Source organism: Xiphophorus couchianus, chromosome 17 (genome assembly GCF_001444195.1).
Source record: "Xiphophorus couchianus chromosome 17, X_couchianus-1.0, whole genome shotgun sequence".
In the NCBI taxonomy this organism is placed as follows: domain Eukaryota; kingdom Metazoa; phylum Chordata; class Actinopteri; order Cyprinodontiformes; family Poeciliidae; genus Xiphophorus; species Xiphophorus couchianus.
In genome coordinates, this window is record NC_040244.1 from 7,293,798 (window position 1) to 7,315,384 (window position 21,587).

At 37.1% G+C, this 21,587-nt stretch overlaps 1 protein-coding gene across 8 annotated transcripts in view; it reads right to left on the reverse strand.

The window, feature by feature from the left end:
• Positions 1-206: 206 nt before the first annotated feature.
• magi2a (membrane associated guanylate kinase, WW and PDZ domain containing 2a) overlaps positions 207-21,587 on the reverse strand; it is a 250,094-nt gene continuing 228,713 nt past the window's right edge. For 6 of the 8 annotated variants that reach the window (XM_028043325.1, XM_028043328.1, XM_028043324.1 and 3 more), the window contains 7 exons: positions 20,670-20,927; positions 18,631-18,816; positions 17,597-17,813; positions 16,074-16,257; positions 14,555-14,707; positions 9,919-10,057; positions 207-6,091 (listed from right to left, as the gene is read on the reverse strand). In XM_028043325.1, the coding sequence (XP_027899126.1) occupies positions 5,517-6,091; positions 9,919-10,057; positions 14,555-14,707; positions 16,074-16,257; positions 17,597-17,813; positions 18,631-18,816; positions 20,670-20,927 (1,712 nt within the window). In that variant the 3' untranslated portion in view covers positions 207-5,516. Of the gene's footprint in view, positions 6,092-9,589; positions 9,679-9,918; positions 10,058-14,554; positions 14,708-16,073; positions 16,258-17,596; positions 17,814-18,630; positions 18,817-20,669; positions 20,928-21,587 lie in introns of all 8 variants that reach the window. The other 2 variants (XM_028043332.1, XM_028043327.1) reach the window with 2 other exon arrangements.

Below are 21,587 nucleotides of genomic sequence, written 5' to 3' on the forward strand. Positions count from 1 at the left end.
TATTCGTTTTTAAATAATTTTCTGTCCACTAAGTGACATTGTTTTTAAAATGCCTTCAATTAATAGTACTTTTTTTGTTGGGAATTTTGTTTCTAAGCTATTGACAAGAGTTATTTGCATTCCTATTTACATGTTGGATGATGGAAAATGGTTATTTATTAACATTTGATTCAGCCGTAATAAACCACACAGTGGCAATTCCTGAATGAATTGTTCGTGTCAAGAATTTTATTTTGACAGCATCTCAGAATATGATACAAGTAAACAAGTTTTTTTTTTGTTGTTTTTTTTGCAAAAGTTAATATATTCATAGTGTTGCATTTTAATAAAAATAGTTGCTCACTTCTTACAGTCTCTGGGACCATCAATAGTTACACTTCTTCTACATAGAGATATTTGTTCAGGGTCTACACACTGCTAACACTCCACACAGTGAAACAGAGCTGCTCGGGTGCTGTGGGGGAAACGCGTCATCAAACGAAACATTCTCCGACTTCTGCTCACAGTTTGGCTCCACGGAGAAGGAAAGCAGCGACTTGTGCAAAAGTTTCAGCTTCTGTGTCAAACTCAAGTGATTTCGTGAGAGAAAAAACATTCCCGCACAACGTTTAGGTCGAGGCCGAAGAGCCGAGCTGATGATTTTCTCCTCCTCCTCTGTGCTGGATTCTGTTTTACAATCAGTCAGCTTAGTCCTTGTGTAATTACGGATTACAGCGGCAAACATAATGAGTCCCCGTCTCCCTTTGCTCTTTTAAAAGCTCTGAGCACTTCCTTTAGCCGAGCAGAGGAAGGAAACTTTAATGCTGGATTTCTCAGGGGGAATATTACCAGGTACAGATGACAGAACAAGAATTTTTAACCCCCCCCAAAAAAACAATTTGCTTAAAAAAGTGGGTTTATGCTTTGAGTTATTTACTGTCAAAACATCAATGAAGTAAAGCCTAAAAAGTAAAACAGAAAAGAAGATTGGTGTGCTTTTTTTCTGCTTGACATGAGCTGCACTCATTAGATTCACAAAGGAGCTAGGGCTGGACGATATAAGCATTTCATATCAGCAAATATCGATAATTATTGATCAGATTTTTTTATTTTAAATATCTTAAAAACTGCCATACTGGTGACGTGAACCTTCCTGTTTTATTCTCAGTTTTCACTTCACCCCAATTTTTATTTTGAGACATGAAACTGCTGCTGCGCAAGTTACTCAACATGTTGTTGCTAGGCAGCCAGAGAATGAGTGAGTTGCTAGGCAGCCAAAGAGTGACTGAGTCAGTTGATTCCACCAAATTAGCTGAACTGGCTGTGAGAGGTTGAGCAGCTAAACTACAGCATAAACTACAACTACATCCGACTACATTTCCCAGAATGCTGTGCGGTTCTGGAGGAGTTCTGTAAATAATCCATCACATGTATCATCTATTGATATTGACCATGTGTATTGTTATTGATTTTTTTGTCCAGCCCTAGTTAAAACATGGGAAAAAAGCAACAAATTGCAAAGTCTAAATCAATAATGCAGTTTTCTGTTTTGGTATTATACTTTTTAAATACATATATATTAGGTTTTCTTCTATCTTATTGTTTCTCTATGGGTTTGGTCAAATATTTTTTCTTTTTTCCTTTGGAAACCTTATCAAGAGTCAAGACCAGTCCAAAATTAGATCCTGACCCGGGTTATCTGGAGCATGTCACTCCCACCCTCTACTGCTAACAGTTTTATCTGCATTTCACTGTGGCCCTGTGTGTCCAAATACTCTTCTGGTCAGAAGTTTACATACACTCGTTATGGGCATAAACAGGGTATCTGCATGTTTAACCAACTCAAATTGAAGACTTTATGAATGAAATTTAAGATCTGTATCACAGGACATTAAGAAACTGATGTGGATCAGAAAAGCAAACCGCGGTTTGCCTTAAAATCTAGGTTTTGATTTGGTTGAAAGAAACTCTGGTGTGGTTTGAATGCATGTGTGGATAAAAACAGACTGGAAACAGCTTCAAAATCAGGAAGTGCACTATAAACCAGGGCATTCTGGGTAAATACAACCAAAACAAATGTGCATTTAGCACTAGCAAGAGAAACAGTCTTTTACCAAAACAAAAGTAAAATGCTACAAACGCTAAAATTTGACCCCACTCCATTTTTGTTTACTTTTTTTTTTTGGAAATGTAAGCAATGAAGTTTTGCTTTGTGTAATTTCCTTTCCATGGTGCAGCGCCCCCACAGGTGGGGAGGGGAACAGTTTTTTCAAAGGTTTTGGTTTGTTTGAAACAGTACAGTGTGAAAGCAAACCGCACCAGCTGAAAATTAAAAATGTTGCAATTTTGGTCCCAAATTTAACAGAGTCTACCGGACAAGTGTGAAAATTGACATACACTCATTATGGGCATAAACTTGGTTTGAGCAGGTTTCACCAACTCAAACTGAAGACTGTTTAAGACCACTGCGAGGGACATTTAATATCTGCATAATGGGAAATTATTGAGAAACTGATGTGGATCAAAAAAGCAAACTGGTTCACCTAAAAACCTAGGCTTTGGTTTGCTTGAAGTGAACTCTGGTGCATTTCGAGTGCAAGTGGATTGGAAACTGCTTCAAAATCAGGGCATTCTGGGTAAATACAACCAAAACAAACATGCGTATCTAGCGCTAGCAAGAGAAATTGCTTGTAATCTTCTACTGAAGACAAAAGTGAAAGGCTACAAATGCTAAAATCTGACCCCCAAAAAAAGTCTTCTTCAGAGATTTTTGTGTAATTTCCTTTGATGGTTCTTGGTGCAGCGCCCCCACAGGTGTGGAGGGGAACAATTTTTTCAAAGGGTTTGATTTGTTTGAAACAATGCGGTGTGAAAGTAAACCGCGCCAGCTGAAAATGTAACAAATGTTGCAATTTTGGTCCTAAATCTAACCGAGTATACCATACTACCAAGTGTGAATATTTATCAATACTTAAAGGTAAATTGAAGGTTTACGTTCCACAGAAAAAAATAAAAATAAAAGGTGAATCCGTGAATGTTGAACATGTAAAATAATGGATTTCTAATATTACTACAATTAATGCCCATTAGGAATGTAAACAACTGACCAGAACTGATAGCTTAAAAACTCCTCCTAAAACAAAAAGTCAGCTTAAATGAGCTTTGGCACAGATATTCCTCTCCTCAAATCACACAGTGCAACAACAGAACACAATCATAAAGCCTCAGTAACATACAATACAAACCAAGGGCCCTAATGCCTTGTAGTAAATCCACTAACAGGCTTACTAATTGAGTTAAAAGGTGCTGACATTTGATAACAAGACTAAGTGGTTTTTTAAAAATTGAAAATAATCGTGTTGGACCTGATTTGCAAATCAGAGATTACCCAAAGTGAACCATTTGCTCAAACAAAAGACCCCAAATAATGGGTCCATAATTATACTTGTGGAATAAATTATATACTTCATTATATATCACATTTAAAAAATACAGTTTCTAATAAATTTATGTGAAGTTGGTGTTTTTATAGCAGCCAGACTCGTAGTCAGTCCAAGGCACGCTTCTCTGTCACCATCATTCATCTCTCAGCGTTTGAACGGACACCGTCGTCACACATTGCTGTTTTGTTTTTCTTTTCTTCTTAAGCACAAGAATGACGATAAAAATGGATAAACGAGACAATCGTACAAAACAGAAACAGACAATCGCAGAGGAAACCCCAAGTTGCTTTGCTTGAACTCTCATCAGTTTTCTTATAAGATTCTTCACTATGAAGATGGTCTTATTTACAAACTGTTTAATATTTTTTATATAGTATCTCTTTAATCATGTGATGGATTAGTTGAGAGCGGTCTCTGTTAAGGCAAAGCTCGGCTGATGAGTGGATTTCATCTCTGTTGTCACGTTTTGATTCATTCAATCCTCAGAAAGCAGACAAACCTTCTTACAAAGGGGACCTATTATACTTCTTTGGATTTTTTACTAACTTTCTACTTTTATTTGGGTTTCTATTGCTTCTGAAGACAAGACCAAAGGCTTAAAAAAGCAATTTTTTGACAATAAATTAATGTATTTTAGTGTCTGGGAAATGAGACGTTTCACCTAGTAACCTCAGAGAAGCCCAGCCCGCTACTTAGCAAACCCAGCAGCTCGGTCGTCACCTAGCAACCCAAGTAGAGCTCCAGCACGTTTGGTCAGTTAATTTTACTGCTGTATGCGCTGTACAATGGCTGCTGGAAAAGAGAGCTTTGACAAATAGAAAGCTTTCAGACTGAAAGTTTCTAAAACGTTCCAGCAGCAGAAATCTTTCAGAAACTTAAAAAAAAACACACTTGGTGGTTGCTTTAAAAAGTTCAACAAGAACATAAAAAGTTAAGCGTAAAATTTATTTGTCTCAATGCTACTCTAAGTAACAGTTTTTCAGTGCTTTTAACATTTTATGTCCGTTTTCACATCATTTCAGTAACCAAAATAAATTTTGTTGAACATTTAGTGCCTCCTAGTGATAAAAATCTCAGGAAAATTGCTACTGTTATTAAAACCCTGTGATTTATGTTGATGCTCTTGTTTTGAAATGTACCTGGATGCTCTCTGGAAAGAGAGGTGGGAGGAGAAGTTATTGAACTGGCTAACACAATACGTTTGTCAAAAGTGCTTAAAGTGTAACTATAAGGCATTCAGATACCTCCAAGTTACATCAAGCTCATGAAACTAAAATAAATTAAAGCAATATTTTAAGAAGAAAAAGTTGAATGATGCTAATTTGGTCCAATCAAGTGTGCCTCTTGAGAAACGCCTTCCTTTAGAAAAGCCTACTTCGTCTGCAGACAAACCTACTTGGCTAGAAAAGACAAATGTTTTGTTTGACTTACCATGCAAAAACCACTTTCTGCATTCTTGTTGGTTGCGCAGGAGGCTCCGCTGCTGCTTTTCAAAGACATACTTTTGTATAATTTCGCATCTGTTTGCAGCCATTTTCATGTGCAAGTGTAAACGCTGAGTGGGGGTCATGGATTGGACTTAAAGTGGCAGAGACTCTAACACAGCTGATTCTGAAAGGAGAACTGACTCCTGAACTAATACAATCTCATTATTTAAGAATGATTTTGTGCAAAAAATGTAATAAATATGTTTTATATAAGCAATAAATCTATCCTAACCGGTTCAAAGAAGTATAATAGGTCACCTTTCAACATCCCACTTCATAAAATAGACTACAATTTGAACAGTAAATATATTTATGTATAAAAAAATCCAAGCCTGCTTTCTGTCCAGCTCAGCTCGGGAGTTCAGAGGTTTCAGAAAGTTCTCGCTCTGCTACTGATTGCTCTTTCTTCTTAAAGTGAATGACTTTCCAGTTTTTAAGGTGGTGGGTGTAACATAATGCTTCAGAATAATTTAAAATACAGTAGTATAAATAAAAGTTTTAAAAGTCGCGGTCCAGATAAGCCCGCACCGCTTCGTGTTTGTCTGTTGGAGGATGTGGAGGTGGTGGTTCAGTCCGGACAAACGTGGACGCTGCTGCAGCGGCGATGTTATCTGCTGAGCGTGGACGCGCCTGCGCGCAGTGTGCTGGGCAGCTTGTCCGATCCAGGGATCTTCCACGGACCGGGCGAGACCGTGGCCTTCCTTCCCGCTCTGGTGGCGCTGCTGGTGCTCTTGCCCCTTCGCTCTGCGCTTTCCCTGCCGTTCCTGTTAGTGTGTGGGATCTTAGAGCCGCCGGGAGAGTGAGTCCTCTCCTTGGACCGTCCTCTGGTGCTCCTCAAAGGTTTGGACTCCACGCCTTGTCCCTCCTTGTCCCCGTCTCCGTCAGTAGTGTGCTGCTGCAGCCTGTGTCCCTTATGGGTGGACCCGCCACCATCGCTTTTGGCGATTCTCCTCCCCTGACTCATGGCGTCTCTGTTCAGCAGCAGCTCAGCTTTCTGGGGGCTCTTGGAACGCTCCATCCTGCTGGCGTCCTGGGAGGCGTCTAGAGGAGGCAAATGAGGAGGGTCGAGGGCCGGGGCCAAATGAGATGAAGGCGTTGGCATGGAGAGGCTGTCAGTGGGAGGGCCTACTTCCAACAGGCTTGGGGAGGCTGAAGGGCGACCATCCCATGGGACGGCGTTGTCTGGGGCAAGAAAACATGCAGTGAGAAACCAAAAATAAACACAAGCGCACAACCAGAACACCACTGCACAACAAAAACACACTGCAGAGAATAGAACTGGATGATAAAAAGTAGCAGAAATGATGGAGATAAACGATAATATTGTTGTTTTGAGACCATTTTTAATACTGTACTGATAATGGCATCACAATTCAAGTTTTGTTATCCCAAGTACTATGCAATAAGACAAATTTTCCCAGAAATTATTGCGATACACGATAATATTGTCTATAGTATCAACCGATAAAATGATAATGGCACAATAGTGCAAGTACACCTAGGCTTATCACAACAGCAAATTTTACTGGACAATAAAAAGTCCCAGAAATGATTATGATAAACGATAAAATTGATGTTTTGAGACCATTCCCAAGTAATATAATGATAATGACATAATTATGTATGTTTTGTATCGCAAGTACTATGCAATAAGTTTTACTGGACAATACATTTTCCCAGAAATTATTGCGATACACAATAACACTGTTCATATTATCTACTAATAAAATGATAATAAAATGATAATGGCATAATAATGCAGGTACATTGAGGCCTGTCAATATGACAAATCTTACTAGATGATAAATTATCCAAGAAATTGCTGCGATAAACGATAATATTGTTGTTTTGAGACAATTTTCAACTCAAGATAATGGCGTGGTAATGTAAGTACACTGACGACTAACAATAAATTTTACTGGACGATAAATTGTTCCAGAAATAATTGAAACAGTCCAAAAAACACTAACTTATTGCCAGAAACTGGGGATTGGTGGGAGGCTTAAAGCACGTGTGCCGTTTTTAAAATCAGTTGAGACTCAAATGGAAGTAGAAAAATGTGCAAAATATGAATTTTGCTTAGAAACAGAAAAATGTACAAAACAAATCACATAATTTGACCTAAAATGTGACAAAATCATGTTTCGGTTTGAATTTTGATGGATTCAGAAACTAATTGAATACAATTATACATGTCTTATCACACTATATAACAACATCAATCAGTCAATTTCTAAAAGCTGTAAGTATCGAGATTAAAGCAGCTCTGGCTCCTACATCCACATGCGTCGGAGAGCAGCTCTACTTTCAGAAAACATCAATCTGCCTCCCACAGCTCTCTTTAAGGCCGAGGACAATCTAAAAGCTTGGCGGAAAATCAAATCCAGGTTTAATGAAATGGACGACGGGCCCAACAGGGCGGCGTTTCGGGGAGGATGAAAACCGTCTAAGGTCTGAGTACGACTCCCTCACCGTGAATCCACGAAGCTTTTCTCCCCCCAAACAAGAAAAATAAAAAACAACTCCCTGCTCTCACAGACTGTTAGCTCCTGTTTCTGCACCGCTAAGCCTCGGTCCCTCGGCCATCAGTCATTTCCAGCAGCCCAGGCAGGGGGCAGGAAGCTGTAGGCTCGCTGCACCAGCACTAAGAGACTCAGTTACAACAAAACCCGCATTAGTAATATCACAGAAAGCTAGACGTTTGCAGGGTAAATTAATAAATACTAAATGATTTAGAAGGTAATTTCTACTGTCAGCTCAGGCATAAAAGCTAGAGGGACTTTTTTAAAAACTACAAAATGCTGTATTAAAACTTTTTCTGTTCTACTTTGGATGAAAAACTGAAAGCTTTCTGGCTTTTATACATAATATTTTTAAGTTTTATTCTAATCTGAACTTTAAACTAGTAATTCAAAAAAATAAATCACTGATTCAATTTTTACATATTTTTTGGGGGGGGATGCTGCAGTTGAAATTAAGTATGTCTTAGTTTCTATTTATATTAGTTTTTTGGGGGTATTTTCACCCAATTTCATAATTGTCTTATTATTTTTCACCAAGTTTAACCACTTAGGTCAGCGGAGGTTGTAAATGTGCTACAAATATAAACTCTGACTTAGTTGAAAATTGCATTAAATATTATCATTTATTCCAATAATTTCTTGGACAATCCATCAAAATTTGTTATTGTGACATGTTTTTTCAGTTACAAAGTACAGGATTTGGGTCACATTCTTTCAAAAATGATTTCTATATTTAACCAAGATTAACTAAAGTCTGGATAAATGTAGGTCTACTTATTTTTTAAACTTGGTTATAAAATACATCTGCTGTAAGAAAATTGCTTGTAATAATGTTACTCTGATTATTCTAACTCAAGTAAGGATGGAAATGTGCCTACAGATAAAAAATATTTACAGAATTTATTCCTTTTAATTTTCTGAGTCTAACCCAAATTCACTGAATGTTACAGCAGCAAACAAAAACATTGCTGCCCTAATTCCCTGTTATGTATATTAAGATTCACAATGAGGCTGGTGTGAAGGGAAACTTGGACTGGAGGTAAGCAGGTGCTGAAAGGACCTGTAGAGGCTGCAGGTGCATGCATTTAAATAACGGCCTGTTTAAAATCTTTTTACTGCTTTTACACAAATCCCACCTGCAGCCATGAAGTCTCTGCAGATCCAGACTCCGGGTTTATGGATGTGATTAATGCCCACATGCTGTTTATGTCTGAGCTCAGGCCAAATGGAAAAGTGTGTGTAGTTAACTTCAAGACTTTTTTCCCCACAAGATGTGTTATTAAACACAATGTAAATCCAAACAGAGGTGTGAAAAAGTCATTTTTCTTCTCTGGCTGTGGACATTTTCAGATTATAGCAGTTTAAAAACAAGTGGGTGTATGATTTGCTCAAAATCTAAATCATCTCTACAAGTTCAAATATGAATGCCTTGAGCAAAATCCAAAAAGCTGCTCGCTAACGATGACTAGCATTGGTTTTAGCTGTTAAGTTGTCAAAATAACGTGCTAAATCTTAACTTGATATATTAAAGAAAAAGGGAAACAGTAATTTGCTACTAATTGTTAACACTACGACAACTAGATAACAAGGTCAGGAAAAAGTTTTAAAATAAATGCTGAGGAAGTGTGCTAGCTTGACTATGACAAACATAACATGTAGATGTGATGTGTAATTCTGTGTGTTTTGGTTCAGTTAAAAAATAAAAAAGGCAACCTAAACAACTAACAGATCATCAGTAGAGCAGCTGTTTAAATTAGCTAATCAACCACCGCTGTGTTAGCTTAGCTAATAGCAGCGGTAGCTAATATACCACAGCGATCACTTATTAGTAATTATAAAATAAACATTAAGCCTAAAAATATAAAACTGTAACGAACTGAAAGTTCTATTCTTTGTTTGGGAAATGTTTGAGAGTTTGTTTTTTCGTGTTGAATCATGAAACACATAGTGGCGTTGTTGTCAGTTGCTATAGCAACGAGTCTGAGAGCGAGAAAAAGAAGTTTTGAGTTGTTAATCATGATTAATCGTTTCAGCCCCTAGTTCAGAGGCAGGATTATGTTTTAAAATCAGGTTAAAACGACAAAAACCAGCAACACACAACGGAACAACACAGAAAGGCAGGGTTAAGTGAAGAGAAAACATTGGTATGGTAACAAACCGTGTCTTTAGAGTGGCCCATTAGGAAGAAATAGGGGGAGCCATGCTTGTCACTTTTCATGCACATGGAGAGACTGGAAGATACCATTCCTATAGAAGGGGAAGTAACAACCTAGACCAATCAATTAGTGATAGATCACTGAAATGGACAGAAAATAAGCTAGTGTTAGTCAAGATAGAAAAGGAAGCAGTTATTATTGAGATTAAAGAATACAAAAGACAGATTATTATGGATATAAATGAATGCCAGAGTATTTTATCAATAAGTAAGATTATACAGTTGAAGTGTTAAAAAGAGAGAAATGATGCAGATGTCCTCCAGGTACTCACCGTACTCTGGGACCTGGCCCGTTCCCCTCTTCAGGAGGAGACGGACCCGTCTGCCCCCGACCTTGATGAGCTCGATGGCCCTGGCGTGGGTCATGTCTCTGGTGCTCTCCCCATTGATCTCAATGATTTGGTCCCCGACCTGGATGTCAGACGAAAAGATAAGGGAGTTGTAAGAAACAGCTGGAAAGAGGGAAACATTTCGGGTGAGGAGAGCGCTCTTTATTTAATGTGTTAGCCGGCTAATTGGTTGTTGTGGGAAATGCGAACTGTGCTTTGGAAGTATTGTTGTAGTTTCTTAGAAATATCTCACAGGGAGTAAGAAAGTTTTCCTGCAGAAGCTGGGGACTGAACAAAGCAGAGTGGAAATATTTTACCTCCTAAAATATCCCAAACTGTGAGGAAAATGGGACAAATTTTGGCTCAAAACAGCTTCTACTTCTCCAAACTTTTAACATAACAATATGAAAGGTTAGCATTTAAATACTAACTTTTTCCTCAATATTAGGGAAATGGTACAAGTTAAGCAAACAGCAAATTTGTTTTTATTCTAGATCTTTTGACCAAGTGGAAACAGAAATCTGCAGCGCAGATTAAACAGTAAATTGTGTAAAAGATTACACCGAAAAAACAAAGAAAACAACTGAATTTGGACTAAAATGGAATAAGCAATAAATAAATTAATTGCATGATAAATTAAAATGTGCTCAATAATTTCCTTTTGCATGATTTATCGTTTTTCTCCAGTCTGGTGTTTTGGTCTCAACTTGCCATTTGAAATTTGTTTACGGAGACTTCAAAATTAATTTGATTTCTTGTTTTGGTTTTGTTTATTTATTTTGGATATTTAAAATGTCTTCCAGTTCCAGATTTAAAATGTTAATTAGAATTTAAAGTTGATTATTGATCTTTGAGAATGTATTCTTGCATTATGTCACTTGAAAATGGTCTCAAAACAACAATATTATTGTTTATTGCAATGACACCTGGGACAATTTATCATCCAGCAAATGACGACATACAGTTTGAATTGAATAAACTTGGTTGGAAATAAGTGGATTCTTAAAGGATTTGATCTGGTGAAAGGAAATGTATAAGTTATTGTATAAATATAAAGAAAAAAAAGTAACCTGGTGAACCCCAGCATCTCTTGAATTCATAGTGATGAAATTATTGGAAACAAAACACAGATACAAGACAGTGCAGGTGAAGGAAAACTAACAATAAGCAGACACTACTTTCCCTTGAGGTTTTGTTGCTATTATTTTGCTCCTTAAAACAAAAAAAGTTACAAAGATGAGTAAAATAATTGGTGACAGAAGCTGCAGCATTTTGATTATCATCCAAGAATATAAGTTCTGGCCCAGTCCCTGATGCACTTGACACTTCTCAGCTCTGAGGATGACTAATGGGGGGATTCATTGGGAACAGGACAAAACGTGAAGTACAATTATGCTAACAAATGGAGATCTCATCCCGTAATGTTCGGAGCAATTTAAAAGTCAGGAGGGGAATTGGTTCAAAGGAGGGAGGAGGGATATTAGGTACCATTACGGTGGTCTGGAGTGAGGCGGGAAGGGGAGGAAGGCAGGACGATTTACTCATTAATCCTGACCTCCAAACAGCAGAGCAATCTCAATTTTCATCTTAGTGAAAGAGGGAAATGCAAGTTAAATAAAGACCAGGCTAATGCTGATCCTGGATGACGTGACTTGAAAATTAAGAGGGTTTTATTATAAGTATGTCTTAGGATAGCAATAAAATCTGCACAAATTTTACCAGTGGTTATTTCCTCTCAACAGATTGGAGTCTTTAGATTAATATGATTTCCTCAGTGTGCTTTAAATCACTACAGGTAATGTTTTTAAACTTAATGTAAACAATAAAACCGAAAATTACTCAAAAATTATAAATACTTACTTTTAATTTATTACCAGAGCGACCAAAAGGCGTTTACGCCCAAACAAGTTTGTTTTGTTTGTCAGAATTAACCAGAGTAAATGCAAAATTGAATTTTGCTTAGTAAGAAGAAAAGAAATCCAAAACAACCTTTCCTGATATGAAAAAGTAATTGCTCTTCTTACTGAATCAGGAATTAACTGTGATAAACTGCTTGATTTAGAAAAGCTGCAGCAGCCAAGTCTGATTACTGCTCGACTTGTAAAAATCAGGAATTAACTAAAAAACCAAACTGCATGACAACAGGAAATAGCCTGGAAGACGTCAAAAAGCAACACAACATGAACCAAACTGAAGAAATTCAAGACCAGGAAACAAAACACATTAACAAGACAGTGCAGATGGAGGAAAACGTACAATAAGCAGTTTTCCTTAAACTTTTACGCTTTGGGCTGATGGCCCAAAGCGTAAAAGTTGTAAAAAATAGAAGAGAAGGAAGCAGAGAGTAGAAGGTTGAGTTGGTTGACAGAGAAAAGCTGCAGACAAAGGAAAAAGTGACTGAAATCTATCAGTTTGAAAATGAATAAAAAACATTTGTAGGGGTTTGGGTGAACCACAGTGAGCCATTACTAATAAATTTTAAAAAACATGCAATAATGATGAACGAAAGTGAAAACAAAATGCCGGCCTATTGTTTAAAATTGACATTTTGCACGATTTTAAAAATTTAATAGCACAACAAAAAATGTAATGTTTATGACACTTTAATCCAATTTGCATAATAATTTGGAACACGGTGAATATCTTCTACAAACAGCCCAAGGGCTTAAAAACAAATAAACAAAAAAAACACCCCGATGATTCTTGGCAATAAGTTAATGTTTTTTGGTGTCACATTCTACAGGTTGCCGTTACCAAGCAACCTCAGCCAAGCCCAGCTCCCGTTACCTAGCAACCCCAGCGGAGCTCCAGGACATCTGGTCAGCTGGTTTTACCACTGTATGTGCTGACAAGTGTTTTGTTGTTGACCTACCATCCAGAAACCATTTGATGCATTCTTGTTGGTTGTGCAGGAGGCTCCACTACTGCTTTTCAACGACGTATGGTTATATATTTGCGCATCTGTTTTCAGCCATTTTCACATGAGTGAGTGTCAATGTTGAGTTGGGGCTGTGGCTAGCAGCAGCTTATTTGGATTTAAAGTGACAAGAGACCCTAATCATTTCATTCTGATTTTGTGCAAAAATGTAATAAACATGTTATGTATAATAAACCTATCTAAGCTGCTCAAGTCTTCATCTCGAAGACGATGAGTGGATAGATAGATGGATTTCCCCAGATTGGTGCTAAACTGCCACTCTTTTAGGTATTTTTCAAGACAACTCTAGACTCTTGCTCAATGCAGTGCGTATTCCCATATGATCATATTTCACAGCAGCTTGTGAGTTGACTTTAAGTAGCCCCCCAAAGGGACTCCTCCCTGTCCGCTAGCCTACCTCCCTCCAGGCTCACTGGACTGTGTTGACTGCAGCATCCAGGAAGGAGAGTAATACCTCCCTTGGGGGCATTTTGCACACATTATCTTTGACAGGTTCATTACAGATAAGCAATGTAGATCATACCGGGGCCATCAGCCCAAAGCATAAAAGTTGTAAAACATACAAGAAAAGGAAGCAGAGAGCAGAGGCTTGAGTTGGTTGACAGATAGCAAAAAAGCTGCAGATGAAGTTTTAATATATTTCGGTAGCAGTAAATCAGAAAATGTCCAAACCGGAGATGGAGCCTGATAAGTCAATATAACAGCTGTTTTTTATAGGTTTTTTTTCCTGGCATTGTAAACTCGGTATTACTTTGAGCACAGCAAAATCACAAAATCTTAATTATTTTTGGTCTAGTTTCTAATGTAAATATCTTAGTACACTAAAAAAAAGACAAAACTTACAAGTAACTTCTCAGCAAGACATTAAAGTTTATTTTAAGTAAATAATTTCTTCATATTGATAAAAAAGGTAAAATAAGGGAAATAATCTGCCAGTAGAGCAAGACATTTTCACTTATAAAATGGGAAAACTACTTTTTTTAAAATAAAATGGCAGAATATTTCACTTACAGCTAGTACTTATTAATCAATATTAAGGAATTATTTACTTAAAACAAATTTCTATTTCTTACTGAAAATAAAAAACAGCCCAATTGCTAAAAAAACCCTCAATAAGTTGATGTTTTTTGGTGCTACATTCCAGAGGCACTACGCCGTTACCTAGCAACCCCAGCCAAGCCAAGCCCCGTTACTTAGCAACCCGAGCGGAACCTCCGGAACACCCCGTCAGCTAGTTTAACCGCTGCATGCGCTGTACAATGGAAAGTTAGTTTTGTCTTACTTCAAGTATACCAAGATATCTGCACTAGAAACTAGACCAAAAATACTTGGCAAGATTTTGTGTTTTTTTGCAGTGAGGTGCTGCGGAAACTCATAAGCTGAGCTAAGTATGATCACATGTAGCGGAGGGATGAGTTTTAGAAATATGGGAGGAGAAAAATCTGGAGGTTTTAATATGACATGAGAAAAGTTGTTGCAGCAGCTTTGATAGCATCGCACAATTACACTGAGTGACCGCCATGTAATCCAGATGGATAGAAAGCAGCCTAGCCTTTAAACAAGGAGTTACAGCTTTGTCAAACGACTCAAATAATAAAAATAATAAATAATAAAATAAAAATAAAAAATCATCAAGCTTACCCTCATCCTCCCGTTGCGGATGGCCGGTCCGTCCTCCGCCAGCCGTAGGACAAACAGGTCCATCTTGTACTCCCGCCCTCCTCGGATGCTGAAACCGAAGCCCTTCATGCTTTTTTCCAACTCCACTGTGAAATAGTCGAAGTCCTGCGAAAGCTGAAACGAGCCCCCATCACACACGGTTGGATTTAGTTCTGTTTGTTTATAAATGTGATGAAAAGGACAGAAATACTCTGAGGAATTTGAGAATGATAGATGAGAAAATGTTAGGAAACAATTAAAACCTGTAGGGTCGCAGGTAACGATTAATCGATTCATTTAATCACTCAAGTTTTTTCATACCATATTAAAATACATTGAAAGATGAAAAACTGTTCCAAGAAAACATTTTATTACCTAAAAAGCAGTAACATAGCGTTCTTTTAGTGAATCTGAACATGGAGCTAAAACCATGCCTTATTTGAAGAGTTTTGACTAAAACATATTCACAGCCAAAGGTATTTTCTTTTATCTTAAAACCAAAATGTATATATGTTTTGTACAGTTTTGTGTTAATTAGTGCTCTGGATATGTTGTTTTTGTTTCAACAAAATGCCTTTTTTGAGTCTGTATCTCAGTTAACGATTAACCGATTACTAAATGACAATTGTTTCAATAACCGATTCACTATGATTAATTGTTTCAGCCCTAAAACTTGTGAATAATATTTGTGAATAAAATCTGCTCTATCCAAAATGCTCAAATGGCAGTTTTAGCTTCACTTGGTTCAAATTCTGTTAAAACTATTAAGCAACTTTTGCTATCCAAATATTAATTGGTTAATACATAAATTAGTCAAGACATATTGTAAGTCCTACATTGTACTAATGTTAAACCAAACAGAATAAAACTGAACTTTTGTGCTGATGTTAAAAGTATTTCTAGCTGCAGATCAATGAATAAATTAATCAGATTTATTTGTATCACTTATTTCAGCAACAAGGCAGTTCGAAGTGCTGTAAGTCATAAAAACACAAAAATACAAAGTCATAGAACACACAGTCAACAATTTAAACATTCCATTTTCTGATCTGTTAGATCCGTTTAAACGATTAATTGTCAAAATAATCGATTAATCGATAACTTCAATAATTGTTAGATGCTTTCTTTGCAACAAATTATCAAACATATATTTAAGGAATGATTTGTTATTGCATTCTATGCAAATATATTTTCTTATTTAAAAATGAATTGAATTATTTGTTTAGTTGTATTTTTAAAAGTATTTCTTTTATTGTATAAAAAGGCTTAATGGTTTAATGGAAAATGTACAGAATATGACAATTATTTTTAATTATTAATTGATTAATTGACAGAATAATCTTTAGTTAATGTCCTAATTAATGATAACCAACAGGGGTTTTCATTACAAATGCAAAAAATAAATAAAAAAATTAACTGATCTTTAAATGGTGATTGTCTGGAACAAGGCAAACATAAATCCAGTATATTGGAGAAAATAAAACCGTTTTTGCCTTCTTACCTGAACTGGAGGCATCCTGTAGTCTGGGATGGCAAAGGGCCTGTAGTCCAGCAGCGGTGGATGTCTGTAGTCCAGCGTGGGCGGCTGCCTGTAGTCCGCCACAGGAGGGTGCCGGTAATCCGTGAAAGGAGGCTGTCTGATGTCTGGTTTAACGTCTTGTCTGGCCTTCACCTCAGATCTGTAACTAACAGACACCCCAGACTGAAAGAAGACCTCTGAGGAAATAGATAATGCTTATTTCTGATGGAAACCAGAAAAAACTGACTAGATTCAGGAAATTAAGCGTTTTCCTCCAGCAAAAATCCCATGAAATGTTAATAAAAATATATCAATGACTGTGACGGTTTAGAACTTTGTAGTTCTTGGTTAAATATTTAACCCATCTTTTTAAAGAAGCAATGCATCCACCATAAATGATTTAGTAGTCTCTAAAAGTAAAGTGATGTTAAAAAGCAAAAGACAGAGTGTGATGGAGAGTGAAGGCGACATTTAAAATGGCAAAAAAGAGGAAATATATAGAATAGCATAAGGAAAGATAAAATGTCTGCATTTAAATCCGATGCTCACATACGCTGTATGAAACCAGATATTTACATACACACTGAATACTTGATATTCCGCTTATAATCAAATATACTTCAAAATGAACAGCAGAAACTGTTTTAGCAATACAACAGAAGCTAATTCCTACAGACTTCCTTATTTCCAGTCTTGGAGGAACAGCCAATTGGTGACAAGAAACATAAGTGGTTTTCTTGGATTGGCTGCTTTGCAAACACCAACCAAAATCATGTCAAGTACCATTGTGTCCACAAATTTGTTAGTCTGTGAATAGGTGAGGGTACAGTGTAAAAATAAAGTCCAATGGAAAATGTGTGGACAGAGCAAAAGAACCTGTCCTAATTACAATATTTTTGTCCAGAGGAATGGGCCAAAATTCTATAAAAACAACGCAAAATGCTTGATTAGGACTGCAAATAATGTTAGTTATCAATTATTCTATTTATTTCTCTGATGATTAATCGATTAATCGAATAAAAAAAATGGCCACATTCTGCATATTTGTCAGTTAAGCCTTTTTTATACAACATTAGAAATTATTAAAATATTCAAAGAAACAAATATTTTACAGAATATTACAGGTGAAGCTAAATTATGCCAATTCAGAAGTTTTTGGTAAAACATAGATCCAGACAAGGGATTAAAAAAAATCTTAAATACAACATGTACATATTTGTGTACAATTTTGACTTAATTACTGCTCTGAGAATGTTGATCGTCCAGCAATTTGCCTTTTTTCTGAGTCTGTATACTAACATTAACCATTAATTGACTACTAAATTAGTCGAGGATTATTTCAAGAATCAATTACTCATGATTAATCGTTTAAGACCTAAGCTTGTGGAAAGACACCAACAACATGTGACCCAATCATACAGCTTAAAACATCATTCATATAGAAAAATTAGCTAACCAACTGTTTTCATAGAAGAAATGTTTTACAATCTGGATTATTTTTCTACCTGCCGTCGTGGGTATAGATCTGAGGAGGAGGAACAGGAAGTTGGGTCACAGGGCTGTGATGGGGAGCTGGGTTGGGCTGAGCAGCAGAGGGGTGAGGTTCTACTGCCGCTGGGTTGGACTGGGAGGCTGCAGTGTTGGGCTGGGCCTTTGGGCTGTGCTGTTGAGCCATGGGGCTCTGCTTCTCCGAGGCTGTTGCTGACGGAGGGTTGCTGAGCTCTGCGAATAAAAACAAAATTTTGAGTAAACACTGCAATATATGACAGTGTATCAAAGCCAGGCTAAATAAATAAATAAAATTATGAGGATAAAGTCATAGTAACACGAGAATAAAGTCTTAATATTACGAGAATAAAGTTGTAATGTTAGGAGAACTCCGACACAAAAAAGAAATCTTACAACTGCGGTAAAATGTAAAGTATCTCGTGCAATTATACTTTGACAATAGTTTTACAAATAACAAAAACCTTAATTTGCTAATACGTCCTGTCACTTTAAATGCAAGCAAGCTGTTGCTGGCCACGACCCACAACTCAACGTTTACATTCCCACATGAAAATGGCAGCAAACAGATATGCAATTATACAATCATACATCTTTGAAAAGTACAACTGGAGCCTCTAACAAAAAAAAGCAAGTGGTTTCAATCAACAACAAAACGGTTGTCTTTTCCAGCAGCCATTGTACAGCGCATACAGCGGTAAAACCAGCTGACCAAATGTGCTGAAGTTCTGCTTGGGTTGCTAGGTAATGGGCGGAACTCTACTGTGGTTGCTAAGTAACGGGCTGGGCTTCTCTGATTTGTGACTTTACATTTGGAAGGTTTCTGAAATGGGTCATTTTCCAGGCACCAAAAATATTACCTTATTGCCTTAGAAAATGCTAGGTGGTTATTTTAAGCAGGTGGATTGTTTTTAGAAACAGTAGAGACCAAAATGGAAGTAAAAAAACATGCAAAATGTGAATTTAGCATAACATTAAAAAACAGGAGAACATTTCCCGAATGTTGACTTTGTGTGTGTTGATGTTTTCTTACCTTCCTGTGGGATGATCCTCAGAGTCACACTCAGGCCGGCGTCCTTGATCAGCTTGACGATGTCGGCGTGTGGCATGCTGACGATGGACTGGCCATTGACTGCCAGGATCCGGTCTCCCACCTTCAGCTTCCTGCTGCGGTCAGCCGGGCTGCCCTCGATGATCCGGCCGATTTTATGGGGCACAGCTGTTGGGTTCGGACGCAAGTGAGTGTGTACTCGAAAAGACTGACTGCATAAACCTCACAGCCTGAATGAGTGAGCATGTCTCTGCCTCGCTCATTTTGCTTTTCACTGGAAGCTTACGTAAGAATTCCAGGATATTTTCATGCATGTGGGCGAAGCGCTGATGCTCGCAGAAGAGGGGTGAAGATGTGTCTGACTGACATGCAGTGGGAGGGCTTGGATTATTGATGAGCGAGATAGAGACCTGCTTCACTTTTATTCAGCCAGAACTAAAATCCCAAAGTTCTCCAACCTCTACGCACATTTTACAATATGAAATACATAAGTTTACCACAGCTTTACAGCAGTATGGATCCTGGACAAACCAAAAACTGCAAGAAAGTAGGGCTACAGTAAACAATTATTTTAGTAATCCATTATTCTATCAATTATTCGGACCATTAATTGATTAATCGGATAGAAAAATTCTGCATCATTTAACCATCATGTTCATTTAACCTCTTCAGTTTATCTTATACATTAGAAATACATTAAAAGATGCAAAAAAAGAATACATTTTATTTTTTTAATGAGAAAATAAAAAATTTAATGTCTAAAATGCAATAACAGAAAATTCCTTTTGGGAACTCTTGGTCAGTGGTAAATTAATTTACTAATTTTTGCATCTACCGATTAATAATTGGATGCTAAAACATCCATTTTATATGTTGTGGGTCAAACATATTAAAAAAGGTTGTTTTTTATATTAAATGCAGAATGTGTATGTTTTTGTTAATTACTGCTCTGTTATTTTTGAAAATGGCCCTTTTAAAAGTAGTCTGAATACTCCAGTTAACAATTAATCGATTGCTAAATTAGTTGACGATTATTTCAGTAATCGATTCATTGCAATAAATCTGATTAAATGCTTCATACCTGAGTCTGTATACTCCCGTTAGCGATTAATTGAGAGGTAACTTAGTTGACTATAATTTTTTTTTTTTTTTTTTGCGGCGCTAGTGGCTTGTATTTTTTCTACAGTAGGCAGACAGGAAAGAGGGTGAGGAGAGGGGGGAAGACATGCGGCAAAGGTCGTCTGGACCGGGAGTCAAACCGCGATGTCCACGTTGAGGACTAAGGCCTCCAAATGTGGGGCGTGCTAACCCCCTGCGCCACCACAGCACGCCCCAGTTGACTATAATTTTAATAACCAACTCAATATGATTAATCTTTTCATGAAATGAGAAGTTTGAGTCTCTCTACTCTAGTTAACGATTAATTGATTCAACACAATTCCTCCGATTAATCATCTTATGCCTGAGCCTGTATACTCCAGTTAATGATTAATCAATTACTACACTAGTCAAAGACTATTTCAATAATCGATTCAACACAATTAATCAATCATTTCATGTCACATATGTGAGAGCAAGTCTGTATGCTTCAGTTAATGATTAATTGATTGCTAAATTAGTTGACTATGATTTCAAAAATCAATTCAACAAGATTAATCGTTTCATCATTATTGGAAGAGTTTGATCCTGTATTTGTATTTAAGTCTGCAATTAATCAAGATGAATAATTTTTTATCAACAAGGAAGGAACAGAGGACATGTGCTCTGCATTCATAGATTAAATTGTTTGCTAAAGGTAGTCCAACAAAAAAAGAGATATTTCTGTGGATTTTAGCCAAATGTTATTTTCTTAGGTCCTTTGATTCCTTCCAGTTTATTTCAGCAATTTAATATCTAAAGCACACCCACTGCTGAAATATTTTATTTCAATTTTAGTGAGCTTTAGTATTTTATATTTCAAGGGTTGAGAACTCTGGGAAGTCAAATCAGAACATAAAAACCATAACAGCTACTAGACTCACTGTTGGTTGCAGCCATTTCGGACCGGTTGAGCGAGCTGATGATGACGAAGCCGAAGCCTTCGCTTTCCTTCCTGCTGATCGTGATGTCGCTCGGCTTTGCGTTGGCAGCGGACGTCCCGTCTGAAGTAGCGGAGGCGTTGCCCGCGCCACTGTTGGCAGCCTGGCTGGTGCTGTTTGCGTACGTGTAGTCGCTGTGAGGCGAGCTGTGCTGCGTGGAGGCGGAGCCCGGACTGCGGCTGTTTTCTGGACACGACTCACCTGCAGGGGGCGGCAGAGATCTTAGTCTGTTTAATGATTAATCACGATCCAACACAACTCTTTGAAGATACTTCGATAACATGTAAATTCCCTTTGGAATAAATAAAATTACTTGAAATTTGATGTTCACAGACATTCTATTCAGTCTGTTTCAGGAAATTAAGTAGATTTTTATTTGTAAAATGTTTTGGAAATTATTTCCGTTCACAAGTAGTGCTGAAACTAACAATTATTTTAGTATGTGATTATTCTGACCAAAACAGATTTTTTTTCATTGAACCACCTATTTTATACAATATTAGAAATACATAAGAAAATGAAAATTTTTACAGAATTTGAGCCAGGTGAAGCTAAAACTATGCCACTTGAGAATAGATCAAAAACAGATTAATCATGATTAATCATTTCAGCTCTGTTCACAAGTATGCACTACATACAGAGTTTAAAAAAATAAAGCTCAGAAAGTCTCAACAGCCAGCTAGAGAAGAGGTTTGCAAAATTTACAGCCTAAAGAGGCATTTGTGCTCTTTGGTTTTTTTCTTCTTGTTTTTAAAAACCTGTTTGAAATAAATAAATCACATAAAAAGATAAATGTAAAATTTAACAAAAAGAGGATGGGTCTTTTTTTGTCGGATGGAAAATGATGCAAAGAAACAAACA